The sequence below is a fragment of the Battus philenor genome, unplaced genomic scaffold (genome assembly GCF_028537555.1).
Source record: "Battus philenor isolate CCGP_79_NKW_IND1 unplaced genomic scaffold, ilBatPhil1.0.hap1 SCAF_28, whole genome shotgun sequence".
Taxonomy (NCBI): domain Eukaryota; kingdom Metazoa; phylum Arthropoda; class Insecta; order Lepidoptera; family Papilionidae; genus Battus; species Battus philenor.
The window spans coordinates 7,598,536-7,626,323 of record NW_027181691.1 but is presented as its reverse complement, the minus strand read 5'-3'; the positions used below and the strand labels follow the sequence as shown (position 1 = coordinate 7,626,323).

The window sequence follows — 27,788 nt, the reverse complement described above, 5'->3', positions numbered from 1 at the left end:
TAACATGTTGCTGAACAAACATCCCAAAAAGAGTCATGATTCTCAGCGATTAGGGATACGACGCAAGAAGGAGGGTGGTTTATTATTTGAGATATCACAACTGAATAATTTCCTTGACTTAAAATGTCAGATGAATATTTGTTTTAGTCCTCGTTATACATAATCTTATTTAACTAATTGAATAAATATTTCGCTTTAAGCCCTACGTATCAAGTGTTGCTTTAGAGCTTCTTATATTCCGCCCAGCCTCTGTAAGGCAAAGGCGTGTCGTCCAAGTCCCGCCTTCTTCGATGGTGTCCATGATGGCCAGCGTATATCACCTGGTGATCGTCGTGGTCGTCGTGGGACGCCATCTTCTTGACGCCCACAATAGCTGAGAGCATCAAAGCTAGAGCTGATAGTGCCAGCGCCTGCAACGATATACATTCTCTTGAAATATACGTACATTCATGTTTATCCGCATTATTGGTATAGGTGTAAAAGCTTCAAAGAAGTAAATAAATAACTCATCTGTTGTTAATAATTATAAGGAACACCCTATTCAAGAACAAAATTTCAGAAATTATAAATAACAACGATTATCAATTTTTGAAATTTGGATTATTGCATATTAAAATTAATTATTTGTTCCTGTAGACTTTGTAATGTTAAAAGTTATTATCCGGTCAATTTCTAATAGAAACAATAAATTAATGTAAATTATTTTAGAGTGATTACTTTATCTTTTCATGATACAAAAGCGTTTTTAATGACAAACAAGAAAATAGGTCAAATTTCACAAAATTTACGAAAGCGCCGTCTATTAATAATATATATAACTAATACAATAAATGAAGTTGTTCGCAATAGTTTTTAATTTTGATTATTTCTATCCCAATAGAAACAATTTATTAATGTGAATTATTTCCGAATGGTTACTTTATCGTTACACGGTACAAAATCTTTTTATTGACAAATAAGCACTTATGTTAAATAAATTACGAAAAACATTTCACACAAATTTGTGAAAGCGCCACCTATTAGAAATATAAATAACTAATTCAACGAAATTAAGTTGTTTGCTATAATTTTCAATGTTGGTTACTTCGTATTCCAATTGGAAATATATAAAGTGACATATTTCATAGTGATCTAAAAGTTTTGAAGCTGCTACCGAAAAACGATAAAAGCATTATACTCACACCGCATATATTTAGTACAAAAACCACATAAGATATTTAGACTATTTCTTTTTTTATTCCACTATGACATTCTTTGTATTTTAATTTTTAATATTTAACTTGCCGTTTGGTTTACATAGCTTAATCTCATTAAGGCAGTACTTCTTTTATTTTTATTAAATACAAAATAATTATTATACAATTTCATAGAGGAACTATACTTGTAGCAGTGTGGGGATGTTATATCAAATTTATTTATATATTAATAAAATACATCAAAGTCGAGAAGTCGCTGAATACGGGTAGCGCAAGATTGATCATAGTGGCAATGTTTAGATCTTTTGGATCCTATAACAAGCGGAGGGTATTTATCGACTGATGACGAGGAAGACAACGAATACGCTAATTATTAATTTTTTTTTGTTTTTATAATCTGTAATCAACTCCCACTTTATTCTTATGTAATCGTATTTTCACACCAAGTTTTTTTAGGTTTAAATTTGAAATTATTTAGATATTTATTAATAGAAATAAAAGAAATGCAAATTTACAATAAACATTATGAGTAACTAGAGAAGGCAAAAGAAATTAAAAAAAGATGAGCGCCGTCCAACGAGTAGCGTTTCACTTCGCCACGCCTGCATTTACTTTCGTGATTATCTCTTGCATTGCTATAACTGTTGTCGTTTAGAAACTCTAGCGTTGAAAAATAGATGAATCTCTAAGTTTAATTGTCTCGTGACTCGGATTCAGAGAATGGATGTGGACTTTGTTCCGTTTGTTAAGTCTTATATTTTCTAAAACTAGTAGTAAATAAATATCATACGAAATATTTAGTGAAAAATGTACTATATGCTGGGGCTTAAGATTTTGGAGTAAAGGCTTTGGACGAAAACATAGCGTATGAGTCTTGTTACTGTAAGGAAGACGTTGGTTGCAGGCAGCTTTTAACAGGACTTAGCGAAATCAATAGGGGAGACCTATGTCTTGCAGTAGAAGTTTTATGGCTAAAACGACACACAATATCCAAATGACGCAAAAGAGTGGGCAGAAATAGTAGCAGTAGGAGAAACAATAATTTTAGCACTCTATGTTTGGCACTAATCGGTGTAACATAACTCCTGAAGATGCCCCGTGGAGAGGTGAAACACGCGTTGAGTGATTTGGCGGTGGCAGTTTTGTGATTCGCATTGATTGCCGCATACGCATTTATCAGCGGGCGGGCGGGCGGTGCACTTTGTTGCACAACTACTACTGCATGTGCGGAAGTGGTTAAATATTGGTCCTTTTCTTACAATAATTCTAGCTCGACCTGTTGTTGACGAAGTTGTTATAACTTGCTGATTGTATTTGTATCGTACGATTGTTTCCCTAATTACGAGTAAGCTTGCGGATATCAAGCAGTGTGTTCAAAGAAATTGTAAATTCACAAAAGATATCAACCACGAAGATTAAAATTTCCCTAACCGTATCCGTGTTATTTAGCTGTCTTAAAATATAATTAATAGCTGCAAAAAGAATATATTAGTTTTTCCTATAACTCTTCTTTCCAGTAACCACCAAAATAACGATATTTTCATCACTAGAGTGACAAGCAAAAAATTCGATTCATAGAAGTAATTGGTTAGGTATTTGGAAGATTATACTATCGGAGGTAACTTTTGTTTGTTTTTATTTGACTTGTTCCACATCCGTTATAACGGTTAATGTCATTAGCACAGGTTTTTTAATTTTAGAGGCCGTATGGAATATTTTTTTCCTGTTCTTTCAAAAAAGACATTATAAATTAATACATTTAATTTATGTAGGAACTCGTATGGAAGACAGACAACCATTTTAAAGTCGTCGAAAATGACGTTTTTCGCTTTCAATCAGTCCTATTGTAAATCTATGGTTTAGCATTTGTCCAGCAGTAGACGATCTAAACTGAAATAATGATATTGATGATGAGTCGTGACAGGATTGAAATTTACTCTGGTACTTTGAGTGAAATTGTATGTACTGTACTATATAATAAAAAATGGTATTAAATGTTTAAATACTATGGTATTTAGTAGTATATTGTTATACATTATAGAATAGTTATTTAAGTTTATAACATCAGTATTGAAAAACATTTTCATCGTAACCATTATTCAAGTTGTAAGACATCCAGACGACAGGTTGAAAATTGCTTGAAAGCTTTTTCCGTCAACTTTATCAAGGACGTCGTATACTTTGGTAGAGGAAGTCTTATGCTACATTTTCCGGCCCGTGGTCTCCACTTCTGAATTTTAAAGCTCCCGCGACCATCTGTTCTATGCGCTATGTAGCTTATCCACTGCTATTTCAACTTGCCAATTCGCTAGGAATATATCAGTTACATTTGTTCATCTACACATTTCTGCGCTTATTACGCATCTTACTGATACGATTTAATAGAGAAATCCCGAGCAAAGACCTCTTCCCAGCTCATTGAGGGGCTTCACGATTTTCAATGAAGCCCAAAGTGATACAATGATAAATAAATAAACCGAGAGTGAATTTAAGGAAAATATTCTGTTTTGCATTTATGGTGTAAATCAAAGTTATAGACAAGGTAAAGAGGTTTTTGCCGCGCTCTAGTAATCGAGGAGACATCGTTTAGTCTTTCATAAAACAAAACAAAACGGGTTATGCATTGTTTTGTAATATGCCTACTTAGAGACACAGAGTAATCGTCTGTGTACATAATCAAAAGAACGCTAGAAGAGTCTATTTTCATAAAAACTAGAATCTACTTGAGCGTATTTTTTGTGATCGCTTTGGCAATATATCTAGTACAGAAGTAGAGCAATTCATTTGGAAGCTTTATCAAAACTTACAAAATTCTTAACTTTAAAAAAAATGTTCTTTCTATGTTAATATATAAATTCATTATCCTTGAGGGTATTGTAAAACTTTGAGCGCTCAAATATTGTGGTTTAGCAAAAAAAATTAAATTAATACCTATTTATTTGTAATGGATTATTCAATTAATAGAATTAAGATGCGAATATTTTATTTCATGTTTATTTACACGCTTTCTGGTATTGTATCCTGAAAATATGTATATTTTTACTAGTTAAGTTTCATAAACTATGTATTATATAATAATACAGAGTTTAAAATATTTAATTTGAGCTTTTGAGAGAGTTAATAAATAGTTTTGAATTTAGAATTTGGAGAACAGAGAATCTTTTTATTTTGATGAGAGGAAAATTTAAATAAAGAATTATACCTTCATCGTTAAAAGACCCAAGCCTCCAATACCGGCAGCGCCGACTGTTTTTGCAAACATCAGCCCGAGCAGCGCTAGACCACCGCCCCCGCCGTCGCCTTTGCCTCGGCCAGTTGCTGAAAAAAAACAACCTTGTGTGAATTTCTTACCGTAATATTAGCTTAAGGTATTAAGAATACATTTTAATGAAAACCTATACCACATCAGGCTACTCAGTAAAAAAAAACTGTCCATGGAACACCGTCGAACTATAAGCTATTTTCAAAATTCGATAATTTAACCGTAAAAATATCTATTCCAAATTTAAAATTCGCTCTGATTTTGACAACGATTTTTTCCTACATAAATCTTAATGGCGGCGCATATTTTATTAATTGATGTGAACAACATCTTCATTCGACAAAACGTGCCCGTATTTAAGACCATTAGGTAAACAAAATGCGTAAAGACAGTCGTTGTTCCAGCCCACAGACGCGCACTGCAAGGCATAGGCCTCATAGACCTTAATAATGTCACCGGTCCATTTAGTGGGGGGCCTATCGTCGCCGCGTTTACCGGCTTGTGGTCGCCACTCGAGAACCTTTTGCCTCCAACAGCCATCGATTGCACGAGCGATGTGCCCCGACCACTGCCACTTCAATCACGCAATTTTTCGATCTACGTCGGTGGTCTTGGTTCTTCTACAGATTTCGTTATTTTTGATTGATTCTCGCAGCGAAACTCCAAGCATAGCCCTCACCATTGTTTTCTGGGTGATCTTGAGCCTTGTTATGAGGCCTGTTGTAAATGACAACGTCTCGGATCCATATGTCATCACCATCAAAACACGTTGGTCAAAGGCCTTTGTCTTCAAACATTGCAGTATTTTTAAATATGCGGTATACTTATTTTAAGTATATTTTTGAAGCATTAAGATACTAAAACAACCTTTGCGATCAGTGGTCTCTACTCCAGAACCATAAGTCCTCTCTGTCACTCAATTTGCCTCAGATTATATATGAGTTATATTAATTTTACAGGTTTTAGGGTGCTTACGCATATTTATAACAATAATGTATAAGAATTACAGTATTTATTACAATCGTAATCACTAAAATTACTGAAAATATCACTGACGATTTTAAATAATTTGTAACACGGTTTGTAATCTATAAATAAAAATGAAACGCAGAATGAATGTGATCAGCTCCAGCAATTCGGCCATTTTTATTTATATTTTCGATAAGACACGAACAGGGTCTAGAAAATAAAATAAAAAAGTCCGATGCGCGGCATGAGAGGAATGGATATAAATTTATAATATACACTAGCCGTTCCGGCTTTTTACCGTCAGAAGTTATTGCCTGATGTATTCCGATACAAAAATACTTTGAGAATGATTTTTTTTTATAGCTTTTAGGTAAATTTTTTGACCTTTGACTTGCCTAATATTAAACGATGACAATGTCTAGGATGGTACGTGTATACCTATAGGAGTAATCACTTTATTTATTTATTAAGTGAAAAATAAATTAATTATAAACCGATGTGTTTGATAAATACTGATCGATACATCTATTAAAATAATATTGACTTGCAGGAAATTTATTGTCTAAAGCGTAAATTTCGAATCGTCCATATAATAAATAATTGTTATTTATTGTAAATTTTAATTTTCTACAACATATCAAATATTTTTTTAAGAATATTTTACTATGTATTGGAAAACTTATAAAAATACTATGAAATCAATCAAGTCGTTCTGAAGTTATGGTGATGAACAATAATTATTTTGTTAAAACGATTACCTATTATTGTGCTAGAGACTTCTATCTAAAATGTTGTAAAAGAAATGAAAACATATATCAAGTCTTCTGTATACCCTTTTTAAATCTATTTTTTTAAATATATGATAGGTAAGACAACAAGACAGCGCATTCCCGTATTACTATACAATTTGATGTAAGATTAATATGTTAATCTCAATATATTTTTCTTCAATATGTCGTTCACTAAGATATAGTCACTTTTGAATTGCAATTATCAAAATACAATTCACGAAGCTGTTTAACCTGAGTTATGTCATAAACTAAATAAAGTTTTTATATACATTTGCAGTTATATGTTATCTGTTTTTTAATATTGTACATAGGATAAAATTAAAAACTTTTCTATTTTTAAAATCCTGCCTTCCATAAATTACGTAAAAAAAGGTAAAGTTGTTTATAAACAGGAGCGCGTGAATATTCGCGCATAGTGTAGTAGGATCCTTAAGTAGGTCTATATACAGTATGTTTATTTTTGTTTTTAATATTGAGATTAAAGGTTTCTACTTGTTCTTTATTTAAAATTATACAGCCACTTTTTACAAAATGACTGGCAGCAGAGTTTACTAAAGTAATTTTACAAATAAAGGCCACTTCTGAATTTAATAAGATTAGAAAACTATTATATTGTTTAATCAATATAGCCATTACGATTTTGAATGTGATACAAGTATTATAAACAATAACGCAATTATTGCATTGCATCGGAAATTAACGCCTCAATATAACCTAGTTAGAGATTGGATATATACAAGCATGAAAAACCCTCGGGCATTTAACAGTTTATTTTAAACGAAATAAATCAGGTGTACTATTCCACAATAAATATTAGACCAACATTTTCATAATTTAGAATATAAAATAAAAATTTTGTTAATAAATGATCTCGTTATAGTATTCAGGAGTTTTTAGTTTATTGAAACGCGGTTGGTACGAGTATGTTGACTCATTTGCATTAAGATAGATGTCATAATGTATACATTAAATACTGAAAAACTTAATTTAAAATGTAAAATGAGTAACTGTCAAGTTTCAGGCAGGTAGTTATCGGGAGATTTAGCATTCCGAGTGAGTGGTATTTTAAAATAATTGACGATTTAAATGTCTACTTAAATTTCTGTATAGTTGTAATGGAATAGGCGTTTGTCTTCCATCTCACCGGATGGAAAGAAAACGAAAATGAAGACGAAGGTGAAACATGTTCACTCTACTCTTAAAGGCTCCAGAGTTGAACTTATCGGGAATAAATGAATAGAGGTATTTTAAATTTCAATTTAAATATCTGTGAAATTGTTAATACATTCATCTCCCTAAAACATTGGTAGTATTTTTAAAAGTTTTTTTTTTACAATTATGGCCTAGTTATTAACAGAAATATCAAATTTGGGGTGAAAGAAAACTATTTTATTTATTTAATCGAAATAAGATTGCTTTTCTTAGGATGTTTAAAAGGGCGTTCCTTATATATATATATTACTTGGCGCAAAAGCCTCTAAATGGTGTAGGAATTATTAGAGAAGCTATTTGTTTCCGAGCGATGTCACTTCCTATTGAATGCCGTTTCACAAAGCAAAGTCCAATTTATACAGTAGCACTGGTTTATTAGCAGAAATACTTCATTAATATTTATAGGCGCATAATTAACTAACAAAGGCGAGTGTTAGCAAAAAGCAACAAAATTACAAGTTAATCGTATGACTTAATCGTATGACAATACACAAACTTAATCGTATGACAATTCACTGTTTTTTTTTTTTAGATTTGGATCATATCGGTATATGTTATTAAACAGACCTTTTATGTCTCTTCTTTTTGGAGGGCATACTATGTGTCAAAATAAGTCGATGTTTTGAAACTGTTCTCTACCTTTTGTCACCTTTGAGGAAAAATGCGGAAATGAAGTAACAACATAAATGTGCAAAAATTAAAAACTGAAACTAATTTTTTAAATTCGTTAATTCTATTTTTATCGAAAAATTCAATGTGTTCGAAATTTATATTGCAATGTGTTCTTACGAACCCGCCACAAAAGGCCTGCAATTAGTTGCAAAGTATTTATGTTTGTGGGTGTGTGCATGTGTGTATGTATTTTTTATCACTGTAATCTACTTACCGTTATTACTCTTGTAATTATCGTCGACTACTTTTAGCGACTCCGCTAGTAGTTGACTTATTTTCTCCTTCTCGATTATGTTCGGCAGCTTAACGTGCAGCTCGTGGCCTTGGAGGAACTTCGCCATCCGGAATATCGGGGAGTTCCCAAACGATCTGCTCTCATCTTCCAAGCTGTTAGACACAGGTATACCGACTAACTTAACACCGTCCGCTATGTCTAGGTCCCCGTCCAGCAAGGAAGCGAGGCCAACAGTCGCGATGGCCAGTACCGCGGCGATCTCCCGATACATTTTCTCTAAGAGTCGTTTGATCAATAAGCTAGAAAGGGAGGCATAAACTCTTTTATAGTGATAGCTTTCGAAAAAATGAAAACCTAAATCGCGGAGCAATTGGCCTGACGGAGCGGCGGGTGTAAAAAATTGTGCGGGTCATTCTGCAACTTTTGCTCGTACATCTTAATTAAATATTAATTTATTGATTCTGCAGTAGAGGCCACGGGACGGCAGTGAAGGTCTCCGAAAGAAAATGAATTGAGATCGCTTTCAGCCAGTCTTATTGGACATCTATGATGAGGCCTATGTTAAGCAGTAAACATCTTACCGACGAAATGTTGACGTTCATATTTTAGGAAAGAAAACCAGATGAAAAACATATAGTGTTGGTTAACAGTTCCAAGCTGACGGAATTATGAAAATATTTACAAGTATGTATTAATACAGGTATGTTTAAATGTTTATATATTTCTTCACATCCTTGTATTATATTTTTGTATAATTACATAATACAGAGCCAAAAGGTTCTCGAGTGGTGATCAAGAGGCGGTAGACGCGGCATGGTAAGTAAGGCTTGCTAGGGGGACCGACATCGTAGTTGAGGTCGCGGAATGTCACTTGATGTAAGCAGCGCAAAACCAGTCAGCGTGGTGATCTTTCGAGGAGTAGGCGCCCATCGGCTGAAAAGAAGAAAAAGATAGATACAACAATCGTAATTTTAAGCATATCTCATTTTGATTCTGTTTATCTTTTCGTTATGTTATTTATTTCACCTATATTCGTTAATCTGTGTCAGCCTAAAAGGTTAACTGCCAGAAAAATGCCTTCGCTTTTAAATTCGTATTTAAACATTGTATAAGAAATATGAAATAAATAGATAAATAAAAATCAACTTAATAAAACAATTTGATTTAAATGAATACATTAATATATAAAAAATAGTGGAAACAGAACAGATTATGAAGTATATTTTCATTTACATAAAGAAATCTACGGTTTTAAAGCTATATTCATAATTAGTATTATTATTAAAATAGTTGTTCGATGTAATAATTACATAAAACATTATACGATTATATTATTACTCATGTTTAAATCAAGTCCATATTTATTAAGCAACATTTTATTACACAATTATACTACAAACGTTTTTACTGCGTGTATATGTAACGAGACCAACTAAATTTTTACATTTTTCACATACCTTTATTTTCTCATTGACAAAAATTTGTTTGTAAATAACTATATTAAAAGTTTTCCTACAAAGCATTTGTATCCGGTTTTTAAAAGTTGCAGAATATCGCCGGAGTGAACGACATTGAGACTGTTTAAAAATAAAACTAAAACAAAAGTTTGCACTAGCTCTTTGATATACTAGATGGGACAATTTTTCTTTACACAATTTCTTTCGGTTAGAATGTGTTTTTGTATTGACATTTAATTGGTATTTTAACATGGTTTGTTTAAGCATGATTTTCACAGACAACATAAATAAAATTAGACACAATTGCGAATAATGTTTTTTGTTTTTTAATTTAAAAAATTAAAGAAAGCTTACAGAAAAATCCAAAAAAAATACAAATTTACTGATAAAAAGCTTCCATATGTAATTAAATACATAAATTTGTATCAAAACAGAAGAATTTTAAAATTCTAAGGATAGATGGCATAGGTAAGTTCACATTTAGGTGGACAGACTACATAGTTACAGTTGCAGGAACTCATTGTATGCGGGCACGCAAGACTGGCCATCGTGGAGATCTTTGAGCGTAGCCTATATTTTGCAGAGGCGGTTTTTCAGCTGAAAAGAAGAAGAAGGCATAAGATTATAGAATGAATTAAATTAATTACAATGTAAATGTACAATTATGGCTCCATACCGTGAGGTTATTCATTCCGTGTAAATGAAAATATAATATATTCATTTTGCAACTCCCTGTCAAGTTCCTACTGCAGAATATGTCAGTCTAAATTACTCTTATTTGATTTTAATGCCATTAAAAGTACTATATATATATTGTACAATATTAAAGTATTTATTTTTTGTCTTTTTCTTATTTTTCATTTATGATTTTTAATTTATTTTGTTACTGGCCATTTCTATTTTAAATTTTTGTTTTGAAATAATGGCGCTTCTAGTTTTGATTTACTCTATGGAACATAGGTAGAGAAATAATGCTTCAATCGAGTGTTTTTAGCCACGGGCGAGAAATAAACGCATCGGTTTTTCTCTTTTTTGCATCCGTTGTCTGCAAGTGAGAGTGTAGGACTGAAAGTTATACTGAGACGAAAGGGCCGCACGAGCTATCGAGCTAATTTTGTTAAGAAGAAAATAAAAACTGTATCATACAAAGTTGAGGAAAAAAGGTGTAGAAGAAAGTCATTGGAACGTTAAAAAAAAACTGTCTTATTAGAAAACGACGCAAGAGGAAACTCGTACGAAAAATATAAAACTATTACGCAATTTAAGGCATACGCTTTTTTAAATATTAAATTAACACTGACGCAACGTTATTTCTTATTCTCTATTTTTGTATATTAATAGCCCAGCGGTAGTGGAATAAGATTTACGATCGTAGATTGCGGGTTCGATTCCAGGGATACATTCGTATATAATTCACACTTTGCACATTGATTATATGGTTTTGCCTTTATTCACATAACAAATTTTCAGGGGTTGGGCAGCAGCATCCTCTGCGTACCGTGATATTATACAGCAATCGCCAACCCGCTTGCCAAACGCGGCTATTAGGGTATATCCTCCAACATGAACCTATCTCCCACTTCCACTGTAAAGGTATAGGCTTTGCAGTGGGCGTCTATGGGCTAAAACGACTGCTGACCATTGCCTATTACCATTGTTGGAAACTTGTTTGTGAGCAGTGTCAATCCTATATAATTAATGTACACAGTGGGAATTATAATAAGATTTTATCGGGGATCGAACTAGTCATAGCAGTAAGAAGGCCCCATATCGCGCAGAACAAAAAGCCACAGGGTTTTTAAGGTTCTGGAATGGAGATCGCGGTTCGGAAAGCGCGGTGTAGGACGTCTAGCTATAAGGTAACCGGTCCTCTTGGAAATACGTTTAGATCTACTCTTAGAAAGAGGTGTTTTTAATATTTACCTGGATTCTAGTTTAAAACAAATGTATATAAATATAATTATTATGTTTAATATTACTCAAAATATTTAATGTTATTTTCATTAGAAGTTACATCAACAGGCTCTCACGTTTTGCGGTGGCTCAAGTTACCTGTCTATTAATTTGTTTTCGCCGTCAAAGAAACCCTACAACAGTGTTGTGTTACTAATTAAGAGTTGCCATTATAGTTAACGACAAATGAAAATGACGAACGTCTAGTCGTACTTCGTTATGCCTCTATTGTACGGTTTAGAAAATATTTTATGTGCATTGTATGATCCAAAGTCCAGAGCAGGTTGTAACGAAAAAGAGCTGGCCGAGATATTTACAACCCTAACGCTAAATATTCTCTAAGAGAATTTTTTTAAATAAATTGGTATCGTGGCTCTAAAAGCTGACGGAATCATCACGATAATTGAATTATATTATTAATTATATTTATATAAACAGTGTATGTAGATACCTAAACACATACATATGGTGAGTAGTAGCCATTAATAGATTTAAATAAAGTGTTTTGTATATCTTTTACTTACCTTCTTTAATTTGTCTCTACTAATATGCCTTCGGTGTTAAGTTAATCGGTATAATTTGTTATATCCTTATTTATCCTTTTAAACATATATAATAAAGGTTCACAACATATCTTAGACTTTACTCTTCTTAGTTTTAAGTTAAAAATAAAAAGTATGTTGTTAAATAAATCTTATTGTAACGTTAAACAGTTTTAAGTTGAACGAAATGTGTGGAACTTGGTTTATTGACTTATTTATAGGGTTGGAATTATAATGTACACATCGAAAATGGTTAAATTTTATTTAAAAAAAACGACAGTGGCGTTTCTACTGAGGAAGACAGCAAAACAAGGTGGTCTCGCGTTGATGCGGCACAGCGATGATAAAAAGGGAAAGTTCAGCTTCTTAAAATTTGTCTTACCAATTCAGCGAGACATCTTCTGAGTTTCGTAGAAGATCTAACAATTTCTCTAAAAGTACGAAGGACTACCACCAAGGGGGTTTCAGTAGGTAAGAATCCCACATAACATTGTAATTTTCCCAGAGAACATGGTATCTTGTATCTACTCGGAGTTGTGGATGTGTGAAAGTGAAACTTTAGACCTGTGATAAAGTAAAAAAGAAAAGGACCAATATTTAGCCACTTCCGCACATGCAGTCGTAGTCGTGCAACAAAGTGCACTGTCTGCCAGCCCGCTGATAAATGCGCATGCGGCGCAGACACAGACTCTGTTTGGCACTAATCGGTGTAATATAACTCCTGAAGACGCCCCGTGGAGGGGTGAAACACGTGTTGAGTGATTTAACGGTGGTAGTTGTGTAATTCGCATTGTTAGCCGCATGCGCATTTATCAGCGGGCTGGCGGGCGGTGCACTTTGTTGAATGACTACGAGTGCACGTGCGGAAGTGGCTAAATGTTGGTCCTTTTCTTATTTAGTATAGACTTCCGCATAGTAATAATGGAAGAAAATCGTAGAAGTGATAGTTGGTCTAGTAAGTAGAGAAATAACCGTTAGGTCGTCTTAAAGTCCTTTAGAAGACTCTAGTTGCAGAACGCTTCCAACTGGTCTTATCGATAATTTACGATCAATCTATGATCAGCTGTGGACATTATATGAATGCAGTGTTAATGATGATGATATAATATAGTGTCTTGTGTAAGAACTGTTAGGCTTGAATTTAAAAAGATTACTCAGAATTATCACGTCGTCTTCCCGTTATAAAGCATAAAAATGATAATATTTACGTTTCGCTACAATAAACATTCTGTGTTATACATTCCTGTACAAGCGGTCTGTCAATGTTACTTTCGATTTTTAAGAAAAAAAAGCGTAAAAGAAATAATCGATCGACGTCCATTGCCATTGTGAATTTAAAAAAAAGTAAACAAAATTCGACGCGGGCTTTCTATCGCAGACAATCTGTTGCGTTATACTTTCACTGTTACGTCACTCCATTTTCGTGCGCCCGTCCTTATTAGTCTGTGTCGTAGTATTAGAGCTAGATTCAGCGAATCTGCGAAACATTATATAACAGCGTTGAGTGATAAATGATGACTAATGATGACTAACGGGATATAGAACTGGAGTTGTTTAGCTTACGTTTCGCATAGACGCTTAAGAGATCGTTTCATAATGAGGACACAACTATATACAGTCTTCTGTACATATTTTTGGGACGCTACTGTTGACTGTAATAGATAGTGAATTAAAAAGCCTTTTATATATTTGTTGTAATTATAGCATAATTTTCACCGAAGACCGGAGATCCGGAATGTTGAAAGGTGTTATAGCAGTAAAAGTCGAGTCCAAAAAAAGTTGAAAATAATTACGTGCAATGATATTTACGACTTTCGGTCGAACTTGAAACTTAATAAATCATTTAACTGATTTCAATAAGCTTTTATGATTGAGATATATTCTAAAACTATATACCGCTGGTATAAAAACATTAGGGCGGTAGCTTAAATATGAAATTTAAATTAAGAATTAGTCGACGATTTTTAATAGCTATTACAAAAAATTAAATCTTTTTTATAAACTTGTCAAGCCCAGGATCGATCGTATTGTTGAAGGTAGATACCACCGAAGCGTTATTTTGAAATTAAGAAACAAATTATCCCGTATCTTAAGGTAATACATACAATTAAAATTAAACAAACACATTTTATGAACTATACATAGATAAACTAATAATTCAAACGTCCCTGTAAACTGGTAGCGAATAATCACAGTTTACACTGTTGATATTGTGTGTAGGTATACCATATAAGCCATATGGATACGAGGCGTGGTCACTTATGACGGGCCTCGTAAGAAGGCGAGATGCCACTTAGAGAGCAATGGAGAGGGCTGTGCTCGAAGTTTTGCTGCAAGATCGAATCAAAAAGAGGACATTCATAGAAGTACCAAAATTTATGACGTAGCTGGAAGAACTGTTCGTCTGAAGTGACTGTGGAACCGATAGCCCTTGAGGCCGTAAGATTCTTGAGTGGCGACCACGAGCTGGTAGACGCGGCGTGGGTTGTCCTACCACTAGTGGGACCGATGATGCAGGTCCGGGCGTAGTGGCTATCTACGGGACAGGCCTATACCTTACAGTGGGCGTCCATGGGCTGAAAAAGAAGTAGAAAATACTGCAACACTTATTTCGATTGTCGTCGTGTTTGACAAGTCGGGACAAATCTTTTTATTTACTCTGTGGTTTGTATTGTACAAGAGTAGTGTTGCTTCTAGTGTTTTCCAGGCAACATTTTAAATTTTTCCCTTCATATGAATCTTCTTCGTGCCTCAACGAAAATATGAAATACAAATTAGCTTAATTTATCGCCAATAATTTTCGCATCGTTTTAACATCACGATATATGTAAATCCCACTTTCAACTTATTCCGTGCGGTAACGGGAAATGTCCGACTAAAGACGGTGCTACAATTATGTGTCTGCACGAACGTGATGCGCTTGTGGTCGACCGGAACGCCCGTGCATACATCATTTACTAGATGGTACAAATGAGCTTGTACTAATATAATACCAGATATAAAATAACATTTATTTAAGTTTTTTTTTTATTTATTTAATTTTGATGTTTTCTTATATTTAAATAATATGTACACGATGACGAAACAGAAACGAGGTCTGTTCGGACCTCATGGTAGCTTAACTAACCATTATTCCTATGCTCGGAATTTCCTTGAGAGATCGAATCAAGAATCATACGATCTGTAGATGAGTGAAAGTACAAGACATAATCCAACGGCAAGTTGAAGTGATGGTAGACAAGTCATATATGACACAAAACTGATGGTGAGTGGCTTAGGGTTCTAGAGGAGATATCACGGACTGGCAAATGTAGCGTAAGATGTTCATCTACAAATAAGTCAGACGAAGTTGTTTAGGGTTGGAAGCAGTTTTCTTCCAGCTGGTCTTGGTGGAAATATATGTGGAAGGCCTTTGTCGACCCTTAGAGTTAGAATGATGATAAAGAAAATGTAGAAAATCATTTACTTAACTTTATTATGTATATACCCAAAGGGCGCACATAATTCGACTTTAGAAACACTCATTCAGTTGGTACACAAAATCAAACAACAAATTTCAAAATGGTGCAATTAAAATCTGCTAAGAATTTACATTAATATTTAAACTCTTATATTTGCTAACTTTCCGCTTATTTTACGGAGGTACTTTTTATAACGCTTAGGGACTCGTATGTGTACATTAATGTTACAGTTTACCGATAATATTTAAAATACATAATGGTATATAATAATGTATTTGTCCTCGTTTCCCTGAATGAATAATCATCCTTAACCCTTATTTACTATGTATGTTAAAATCCATCAAATTTATTATTTATAACGATTTTTTAAAAATTATTCGTACATATTCATATGGAAATTATTTTTATGAATTAAAAATCAATTGAATATATTTTGATTAGATATTTCATTTATTTATAAAATGCCAAGAAATAAATTCACTTTGTAATCAATAAATATTTATCAATGCTTAATTTCACGTCGTAAATATTCTCTATACTTTTTCAAGAAATATTTTAAATGTCCGTTTCATAATAACATTTTACAAAGTATTAAAAAAGGTTAAACGCAATTGCTAAAGTCGTACGCTCTCGTTCGTGATCAAGCGAAATGAAGATTATTTTTTATATTTATTTACATATGTAGATTACATAGTTACTATTAATGTATAAATATTCAGATAAAAAAAAACTATGTTTCCACGAGAACTTCTTTCGACTATTCGCTCATTTAATTTTAGTACTGCTGTTTGACTATATTTATAACCTTTGAGTAAAAGGTATTAGTTCTCTTAACAGAAAGTTTTCTGAACTCATCGGCGCCCACGTTACTGTTTAAGGTTCATTACGCGGATAAGATATAATAATTCAAGGAAAATCTTTATCAAGTTTGCATCTTTATTAAACTATTTCTACGAATTATTGAAGAAATTAATCTTTGCACTTTTAAAATTATTGCGATATAAATTTTAAAAAGGTTCGAATGTATATAATGTATGTTACCTTAAACATGTTAGTGAAGTGACCGAGAAACATTTAGGTTCTTCAAAAAATATATAAGGATTAACGTAATTGTACCCACAAGTTAGAAAGACAGCCTAGTGTTCCTGTTGAAAATCTACTAGGTAGGCCCAAACTTGTGGGCGTACAATAGCTGAAATGATGATTATGGTGATGATATCATTATATACAACACTCGCAGTCCCTCGCTTCCTTTGTGCGGCCTACCCTACTTTTGGGAGCATGTTCAATGCCCAGAAAAGGTACACTTGACATTTCACCCTGATCTGGACATTTCATGAATCCATTCTTGATCATTTGTATCACCTACTAGTATAATATATATCTATGTATGCGATTTTAACGCAATGTTTTAGACGAAGGTATTTAACCAGAGACGGCCTCTTCCGAAGCGACTTATAAGAAGACCAGGAATTTCGTTGCCAGATCGACTTATAAATGAGGAAATCTGCTGAGGAACCAAGGTTACCGATATTGCTCGTTGGGCGGTGGATGGATAACATCGCTCGGGCAAATGGTAGCCGTTGCAGCCGAAAAATCCTCGAGTAACGACCATAAGCCGGTAGATGTGACGTGGGTAGGTCGCCCACTAAGTGGACCGACGATATAGTTAATGTCGTGGAAAGTCGCTAGATGTGGGCAACGCAAGAGCGGTCATCGCGGCGATTTATGACGGAGTTCTATGCCTTGCAGTGGAAGTCTTCCGCCTGAAAAGAAGAAAGAGATAAGATATATAATTTTTGAAAGGTTTTTTTTTTTTAATGAACGTCCCGCCAACTTCTTTGTAGATGGAACTTAATGAAATCCGTTTTTAACTGATCTCAACTCGATATATTCCTACGAAATTTTATGTTTTTAAGCCTCAAGGTTTCAGAAATGTCGTGACAAATAAATGCATATAAGAGAAAATCTCCTCTATACATATCAGTGTTCAATATTGACAATACGATTCTTTTTTTTAAGCTTCAGATTTTTCGCTAACCGCAATTAATAAAGTATTTAAAAATACACAAATGATATTATTTAAAACCTAAAATATGAATTTGGTGATAGGTAATTGAATTTCATGATAATGTATTTTTATATGTAATATTTTTAAAATGAAAAAGGAAACCAGATCTTCAAAAAATCGTTCAAAGAGCCGCATGTCGCTCGCGTGCCGTAGGTGGGCCTTTCTTGATATATATAAACATTGATATAACATGTTATCAACATTAACAGTTATATTGGCTACTGATAGTAAAAAAAATCTGTTTTATTGGCCAGTCTACCGCATTACATGATATAAGTGCAGGGAAATCAATTATGCGAGTATTTGCGTAGCCCGCGTGCCGCGCTGTTTGTTCCTGCGTTTTCTACGATTGCTTACTTCCTAATACGCTTGCTCACGACAAGCGTTTTTGGTACAGTGATCGAGAAATTTTACAATTTGTTTCTATTATTTATTTGCACTTATTTTCTATGATATCTTTCCGTACTCATTTCAATAAGATCGTTTTAATACATGACGCTGAAGGTCGCGAATTTATAAATAAATCTTATCCTATGCCGAAATTTCAACAACTTTTCTTTTTGTAAACACTTTCACTAGCATCTCTCATACAGTAATAAGAGAAATACATTAACCAGCTACCTTATCTTTTACATAATAAATATCTTGTTTGTTTGATGAACTTTTTAATTCTGCCTGATAATTCAATAGATATTTTTATAAGATATACAGCAGTGTAGTGAGCAGCGGTAGCCGAGCGATAGAGGACTGAGACTTGCCATCGTAGGTAGCGGGTTTGATTACCGGGATACAGTCTTATATAACTAACACTTTGTGCACTAATTATAAAGGTTGTTTGGTAGAGATCGCCTTGAGCGATCAAACCACCTCTTGTACCATATGAATTGTTCATTTTTTCCTCTATTTATTGTCTACGGTGTAAAAAAGTGTAAATAAATTTATAACTTTAAATGATTACCACTGTTCATAAAGAAATTTCCAGAGGATAGACAGCAGCGTCCTCTGGGTAACATAATACTAAACTGCGATCACTAAACTGCCTGCTAAGCATGGCGGTTATAATATATCCCTTATAGATATCTCTGAAAGAGGCCTATGATACATAGCTGCCTTCACAGAGTTAGCTTACACAGCTGCCAATTTTATAAAGTATAGAGAAATTGGTAATGACAAGTTTTTTTTTAATTCTGGAACTTTATTTACAATGCATTTTTTTCACCTAACTATTAATGTTTTATTATACATAAACAAGGTAAATGGATCACGATTAACTGTTCAGTTGAATGTACCCATCAATACTATGTCCGACAACAGAGCGGAAGCGGCGGTATAAGGTAAAGAAGACATCCGGCAGTTATTACGACTAAGGAAAAAAGTTACAGCTTAGTTCCAATTTTGTATATTTTATTAAATCTATTACTTATACTTGAGATGCTCTTATACTGAATATGGGTGATGTATTAAAAGCGAAATTTACAATTATAATTATAATCTACTTCGTAGAAAGTTTTGTGATATGATTCCACGTTTGAGTCCAATATTGTGTAGATGAATCATTGTAATATAAGATGCCGTCAATTGCAATTGGAGGTACCCTCTGAACTCTGTTTTTATAAAATAAAAAGAAACAGGTTTTATTATTTTTTGTGATAATTATTACCTTTATTGAACAACGAATATTTTTTATTTAATAATGTTTAACATTAACTTGTTTATTAATTATATATAACACGAGTTCGTATAAAAATTGTCGATTTAAAATATCATAATAGAAACATACGCCTATTCGGAAGGCTTTGCTTAAACCTAATAAAATGTATTGATTTAACAGGAGATTATGTGTAAAAATAAGACGTTTTCTTGTCGATTAAAAAAAAATAGTCAGGGAGTTATCAAAAAACCATAGCAAAGAAAAATATTCGTTAAAACAAGAATAAATTTATAACACCATTATTCTAAATGTAATATTCAAGGAAGACAATAAATAAATGGCATATAATCATCACTTTAAATATAAAAAAAAAAACTATTACATTCATATATGACGCTATTTTTTATTATGATAGTCAAAACGATTTAGCTTTAAACTTTTTCGTAGCTGTTAAATTATGTTTTCGTAGCGCTTGCTACATCTAAAAAAGTAATAAAACTTAAAGTATTATTTTAGTGGAAATATATATTGCAATTACTGATTAGATTCTATAGATAAAGTAAATATATGTAGCATTACAGTTAACAAGGTTTTTTTACAATATTAGGGTATAAAAATATAATGAAGAACCGTATCATAGAAGAATAAAACCTTTATTTCATATAATCCTGTTTACACATTTATTATAATTCATTTTTTTCTTCCTCTGTTTCTTTATTCTTTGTGAGGCATATGCGATCCAAATCAGTTTCATGTTTTTATTTATTATTATATTTATAATTATGTAATATACCGTATTTATTATAAGTATTTATGTATGTATATTTTACTTGTCTGTACACGATAACTACTCGTTATTTATACTTCTACTGTTTCCATATTATGGTTGACTGGAAGGAATTGCCTCTTATGATAAGACCGCCCATAGCACTTACTTGTTGACTATGCACTTATAGATATCTTTTTAGCATGCACAAAAAAAATCTTAACTAGTTAATTTTATTGTGGTAAGTCAATTAATTTAAATAAAAAAATACTGTCATTTCGAATCAAATAGTTATTATTAAATCGTATATCTAACAGAAAATCATAAAAAAACACAATTTAAAAATATAGAAATTTAAATTTAGAAAAACCTATTCTTCTAGTCCTATTTCTGTTAGTTTAGTCTACATCTGGACGTACATTTTTGACATAGGCCTCTCCATAGATTCTCAATAAGACCGGTTCAAAGCAGCCTGCATCTAGCGTATTCCGGCAACCTTAAAATCCTGTACTACCGCAGCCAGTCTGTGTCCACTGAAGAACCTTAAGGTTTCGGCGGCTATCTGTTCTAGGCTGCCCACTGCTACTTCTAGCTGCCCATCAGCTGGGCTACGACGATGACTAAAGATATCATTAGTCTACTGATCTCCATATTCTTGATTCTACCTCATTTAACATTAAAATAAATGTCAATTAATACAAACTGTATTAAATTTACGAACAATGAGAATCTCCGAATAGAATATATTGAATTAAATCCTTTAAAAACTTACTTCCATACATTTTTATTTTCTTATATAGGTGGGCCGCCATCACCTATCTATAGCTTGTCAGGATCTGACAGTTGATCGATGTTTTCCGATAACCAACATAGCTTCAGGCCTGAAATACAATGCCAGTCTCATCGCAAACTTTTAACATACAGTAAAAGCCATGTTACATGAATATGACCGTTTTATGTCGTTCAATAAATCCTTTGTAAGATTCTTCTTCATATAAAAAACTGTATTTTGTTTGTTTTTTTTTTAGCTATACGTAAATTTAAAGAGTATTCTCTGGTGTTACACGCTGAAAGTGATTTTAGTTATTTTGGTATTAGTTCAATAATGGATATATTTCTTTGTTTGAAGACCTTTGAACACCTATATTAAATTTACGGAGAAAACTAGTCGTGCTTACATTGTTATAGAAATTATATTTATACACCGATTTTTAAAAGCTCTTGTAAATTTAAAATAAAATAATTTTTTCTTCATTATTAAGGTTTATTGTTTTAACGCAAATATACAATATAATAAATGAATGTAGTGTAGTAGTAGTAACTAGGCAAGCAAAAACAATCGACTAAATTGAGGTTTGACTCTCTCCGACCCCATGTAGTTGGAATGCTAAACAAATTCTAAATGACAGCCAAAGCCGAGATCTCCTCTCACGAGTCATTGTGCCAGGCCATCGAGTATCCGACCGAAGGAAGAACTCGATTACTTCTTAATAACAAATGTATGTATTTGTATATATTTTAATGTGTGTATAGTAATGCTTGTATTTGTATGTAGGTACTGCCCAAACTACCCTCTTATTCATGTCTCTCATCTCCATCCGAAGGTTGTCTGGAAGAGATCGTCTCGAGCGATGAGACCGCCTGTTGTATCTCTATATAAATTGTTCCTTTTTTTAATTATTATCTGTGGTATGCAGTAAAGTGAAAAAAAATAAAATTAATTAGAATGTATCGACCACAGCTGTCGCTCCAGAGGGAGCTTGCAAGATCTCAAAAATGAGGTCTCTTCAGGGCCAGAGTATATAAGCTAACGCCTCTGAGTGATTCATCTTCGAGGCGAGTTGGTAGTAAAAGCAGACAGAAAAGCGTTAAAATACCCGTGTACTCTATTAATGCCAAAGGGGCAATAATGACCATCGTCACAAAACGGGAATGTTATAACGAGGCGGTAAAACCGATATATACAAACAGAAATACTATATTGTGTTTGACAGCTAAAATAGTAATAATTTTTGATGTACTGAACATTAATGTAAAACAAGATAGTTTTAACATCTGATTATAAGTAATAAAAATATTGATAGTTTGTATAGATCTATATTCTAATTCGTTTATTTAATATGATTTAAAGAGAACAGAAGGCACTGTATGAGGGCCGCATTCTACTAGTCCTATTGGAAGTGCAGAGGAAGGCCTATATTATACAGTGGACGCCTTACGGCTTAAATGATGAAGAAATAGTCACAATTTTTCGGTGGTTGATAACATGAGAAAACCACTTAAATTTGTGTTTGTGCAAACTATATATTGTGGTGATCGTTGAAATATCTTACACAAAGGCGACCGCCGGGAACAAAGAACAAAATCCGCTAACGAGTCAGTCGGGGCTGATGGCGAGACATGAATAAAATAGGCAAAAAAAGTTATGCGCGCTCTTTTGCGTCTTTCACTGGAACTGGCAGGTGTGAGATGAAATAAAGTACGGATAACAGACAGGCTCGTTCTTTAGGTGGCTTTATAGTTTATTTACATCACCTTCCAACCCAGCGTCGTATTTTCAAGAAATTATCTGCCTGCGGTACTTGAGGTCGGGTATCGAAGAACCGACAATTCGTTGACCTCTCGGGGCGACAATGAAGGTATAGTTATGATAAAGTAAATTCATGCGAGAATAAGTAAGGCCACGCATTAACTCTAAGTATTACCGTAACCAGAAGACTAAAAGCGCTGACTGAAGCGACAAGTCAGAAAGTGGCAGTTAAGTAAAAATTAGTCAAATCATTTAAGTAATAAATAAGTTAACATTATAGATATCGACATGATTCCTTTCTCGTTGAATAAAAAAAGTGATCTGCCATGTACAAATGCCTTATCTTTTATATCTATTTAGCACTAACCTTAAAGTTATTGGTGACAGTTACAAGAATACCAGCGGCGAGCAAATGTTGCGTGTTTGAAAAACACTTAATCCCGATCAGTTCGGTTTATAGTTCTATTTTATTACACTAGTAGCGTCGGCATAAAAATTCTTATTCCAATTTTATATATTTAAAATTACTCTTTTACTAGATTAAAGCTGTATTGACTTTTAACTTAAAAAAGTTTAACTTAAATGTACTTGGAAAATGGACAAATATATGTAGATGTAATGAAGTGTGACTCTTTGTTTGGAAGTCGATGATTAAAACAAAAATGGCGGAAACGTCCGCCACGTTACTAAGACCATTTATTTGATTAATAAAAGTTTAGGTAATAGAAAATATTATTAAACACAAGTGTCTTTAAAATAAATTTATATACTTAAAAGAGACTGGTTTGATTCTAGCTCTAGTTAACTTTAAGTTTTTAGATTTAGCTTAATTCAGCTTCTACGAGAACTATTTATATGCATTAGATAGATAGTAAATAATACAAGTTATAAATGTCTTTATGAAATCTTGTTATATAATAGTTACTTCATTTATTTTTAATGTACTTATTTGTTTTCAAAACGTAATGAAAACAATATGTAGCAGCTCGTGTTGCAGCTCTCAAGAAAGCCGAGTCTTGCTACGTAAACGCGGTGCAGGCTAACTCTCTATGCGCTCTGCCTTCTCGATCTTCTGGAGACTAAAAATGCTAGTAAAATAGTAACAGTAACTTTCCGTCGAAAATAAAAATCTAAAGGTTATTCATTGGCTTCCAAAACTTTTGAAGTCAAACATGTTTTTAGAGCTATATTAGGTTGAAAACTTATTTTACATTAGGGAGAGCATTTATTTACATAGTCTAAGTCGCAGCAAATCACTAGATGCGGGTAGGACTAGACCAACGATTGTGGCACTCTGTGGGGTTGGTCTTGCCTCGAAGTGGGCGTTTATTGGCTGATCTGGTTATGGTGAGCATATTTAGTGAAAACAAAAATAATATTACATTGAATAAATAACATAGTTATAGAAAAAATGCGAGTGGGGTAAATAATACCATATGATCGAAACGCCTAAGAGAATGGCCTGAGAGATATGTAGAGAAAAAGTTTACAACCAAGTAAAAGGTGCAAAGAAGTCTGTAACTAGAAATAGGGACCTGCATGGATGTTTGAGGTACGGGAAAGTAATAAATGGAAAGGTTAAGAAGGGGTCTGCGTTCGAGAGGCCACAACTACTTTATATTTTAAATTACTTTATTCGCTTATAATGACATTGTAAAAATGGTTTCATTTTTCAAACCGCTACATACTTAATTTGACAAAAAGTATATATAGTAATACTAAAGCAAATTCTTTAATAGTATCTTTAGTGACGTAAATTAGAAGATTTAAATTAAAGGTTCTAGTAAATGAAGTCCATATTTAAATTATTATATTTTCTTTGATATTTAATGGAATCAGTCGTTATTTTGCAGAAGTTCATCCTAAGTAAGAAAAGGACCAATATTTAGTCACTTTCGCACATGCAGTCGTAGTCGTGCAACAAAGTGCACCGCCACACCGTTTAGTGCCAAACACAGAGTGACACTGTATTTGGCACTAATCGGTGTAACATAACTCCTGAAGATGCCCCGTGGAGGGGTGACACATGTATTGGGTGATTTAACAGTGGTGGTTGTGTAATTCGCATTGTTTGCCGCATGTGCATTTATCAGCGGGCAGGCGGGCGGTGCACTTTGTTGCACGACTACGACTGCATGTGCGGAAGTGGCTAAATATTGGTCCTTTTCTTACTTATTTTGTTTGAAAAATTAAAAAAGTTAAGGTTGTATAAACAAAAATTTTTATATTATATTATAGTCATAAATAATTTGTAGTAGTTACAGGATTATAGAAATACCGTCTTGGTTACTTAAGCATTAGAAGTTAAGAATTGTCGAAAAAAATTTATTGAGTAAAGAAATATAAAATGTATAGTAATGGGAGAGTTTAATGATTTTTATAAGGTTATGACCAAATTCCCAATTAAAAATAATGTAGCCTTACACCTAATTATACTTTGGATATCGATAAAAATTAATGTGCTAGAAAATGTAATTAAGTTTATAAACGCGTATTAAGGCTTTTTTCATTTATTGGATATTCTTTACTACCAAATAGATATTAATAGATAACACACAGAGAAGAATGTACACAATGTTTAATTTGGAACATAAGTTTAAGAATATTAGAACATATGCCTTAAACAATTTTTTTAAAAGTACGTGTGATACGTATTTTTTAAATACCTATGTACATTTGACATTTGAAGTGGTAACCCAGCGGTAGAGGAATGACACTTTCCATCGTAGATCATGGGTTCGACTCTCGGGATACGTATAAGGAATATTATGAATAATTTATACTGAGTGAATAAGTTACATGATATTGTCACTGCTCACATACGTGTTTTAATAGGATGGGCAGAAGCGTCAAAGGATGGCTTGTCAAGTGTTACAATTTTGATATATGCCCCCGAATATCTTTAGGGGTGGCCTATGCTTTGCACTAGACGCCTTTAGGCTGCATAGATAAGACAATTTGAAGTAAGTTGGATATTTGAAAAAATAATAACTGTCGGTTTTTATTACCATAAAGAGATTTTTCCGTTTTATATGCCTAGTTTAATTTTCATTTTCATAATCATTTATGCTTAAAGTATTATTAAGCAAAGAAACATTTACAAAATTATGTAAAAAGAAGATAAAGTTATGGTAGCTTATTCTCTGGAAGCGTTAGAAATTAAAATACGAAAAGAATTTTCCACTCGACAGTACTATTATTTCTTTTATTGTTATAGAATTATGACATCGTCCAGTCAGCTTAAACGTTGAAAAGAAATTTTTATATAATATATATATATATATATATATATATATATATATATATATGTGTTTGTATGTGTGTGTGTGTGTGTGTGTGTGTGTGTGTGTCTGTGTTAATGACAGCGAAATTAGGTAGGATTTGCTTAAAGTCCCATATTTAGTTGAAGAATTTATTGAAGCGCAGCGATAGAGGACGGAGACTTGCGATCCTAGGTCGCAAGTTCGATTACCAGGATACATTCTTATATATTATCTTTGGGGTAGACCTATGTCTTGCAGTGGGCGTCTATGGGCTGAAACGTCGACGATACTTCGATAATTACAGTTTAGTTACAAGGTCTGAGAGAGATATCGAGCAGGAGTTTTCTTCTTAAAGAAATTTCTTGCTACAAAGAATTTCCCCTAGTACAGTGACGTATAGTTAGAGCTACGCTAACGCTGCTAAGAAAAACTTTGTTATCTTTAGGAACCAACGTGATATATTGATTAAGATCGTGTTTATACAGTGATACTTGTCTAAAATAATTATAGAATAAAAGAATAACTATATGACAATCACAACCTACGTATTTTTAATAATTGATTGCAATTGAGCATTTTTTTAAAGTCATTTTAACATTTATTAATGTTTGGTTTCGGTGAAAAAGAAAAACTGATTTATTACCAAACCAGAGAAAAAAGTATTGTAATCTTTGCCGAGGGTCCTAATAAGTGTTCGCGACTTTAGTTACTAAAAAGAAGTCTAGGTTAATCTCTACTTCAAACCTATGAACCAGGTGAAGATGTAAATCATTACTGCTGAATATAGGTCACCCCCAAAGATACACTGTAGGACTGGTTGGTAGAGGCTTGTATCAAGCATCTTCCGATGACCCAAACAAAGGAGTCTGTCCACTTTTTGCAGAGACTTCCCTACCTAGGTAAGTAAGCTTGCTGGTCCATGGTCTCTGTGCCAGAATCTGAAAACCTTACTGGCAACCTGTTCTGCGCTATGTGGCCTGCTCGAATTTAAATTTTAATTGAATGAGATGTAAAAGATCTACTGGAAAATTTAGACGTAAAAATGTAAACGCAATAGGCAAACAGTATTTGTCTATGATCAAAAATCTTGATTTTAAATACGGACTACGACTAATACGTTCTTTGGAATTATTAGGTTTAATTGCTCACTGCGTTCTTTATGTACTGTAATATTTGCTGTTTACGCTAGCATATCACCACTATATTATCTACTCCCTGGTCTAATTTAATTAATAACTGAACTTCTTATTACTACTGCCCTAAGAAAAGCTAAACGTAATATGGCATGGAATGAGATCAACATTGATCCCGTCGAGACGTTTTAAAGCGGACTCGACTTTTAGTAATGAAAAAACAATCAAGAAGCTGAAGCAGAGAAAGCTTGCTCGGAAATAATCTGAAATGAGACCGATCGCATTTTATAAGTTTTGCCAGCAAATATACTAAACTTTATGCTGACTGTACCTTTGAAAGTAAAATATCATTTCACCAAACTTATTATTCGGTTTTGTATTGTGCGTAACGTACAAGTTTTTTTCAGCGAAGTTCTATATTCTTAAGCTGCAATAATATGCCTTGCGCGTTACACGGAAGGGTTGATTATCGAACATAATCGATGTAGGTGGAAAGAAAAGTGGTGCACTGATGAATAAATAGGAACACATGCACATGGCGGATCATTGAAAAAAAAAACATTGCACACACGGTCCGTGGAGGCCGGTGCACCGTGACGGCGGATAAAAATCATCAACAGACCA

At 33.2% G+C, this 27,788-nt stretch overlaps 1 protein-coding gene across 1 annotated transcript; it reads right to left on the bottom strand.

Annotated features, from left to right (window-relative positions):
- Positions 1–221: 221 nt before the first annotated feature.
- On the bottom strand, positions 222–8,608 carry Osi5 (Osiris 5). The gene is made up of 3 exons (XM_068769294.1): positions 8,317–8,608; positions 4,399–4,514; positions 222–410 (listed from the first exon to the last, which is right to left on the bottom strand). Exons 1-3 carry the CDS (start codon positions 8,606–8,608, stop codon positions 222–224), a joined length of 597 nt encoding a protein of 198 aa, XP_068625395.1.
- Between the last annotated feature and the right edge of the window lie 19,180 nt (positions 8,609–27,788).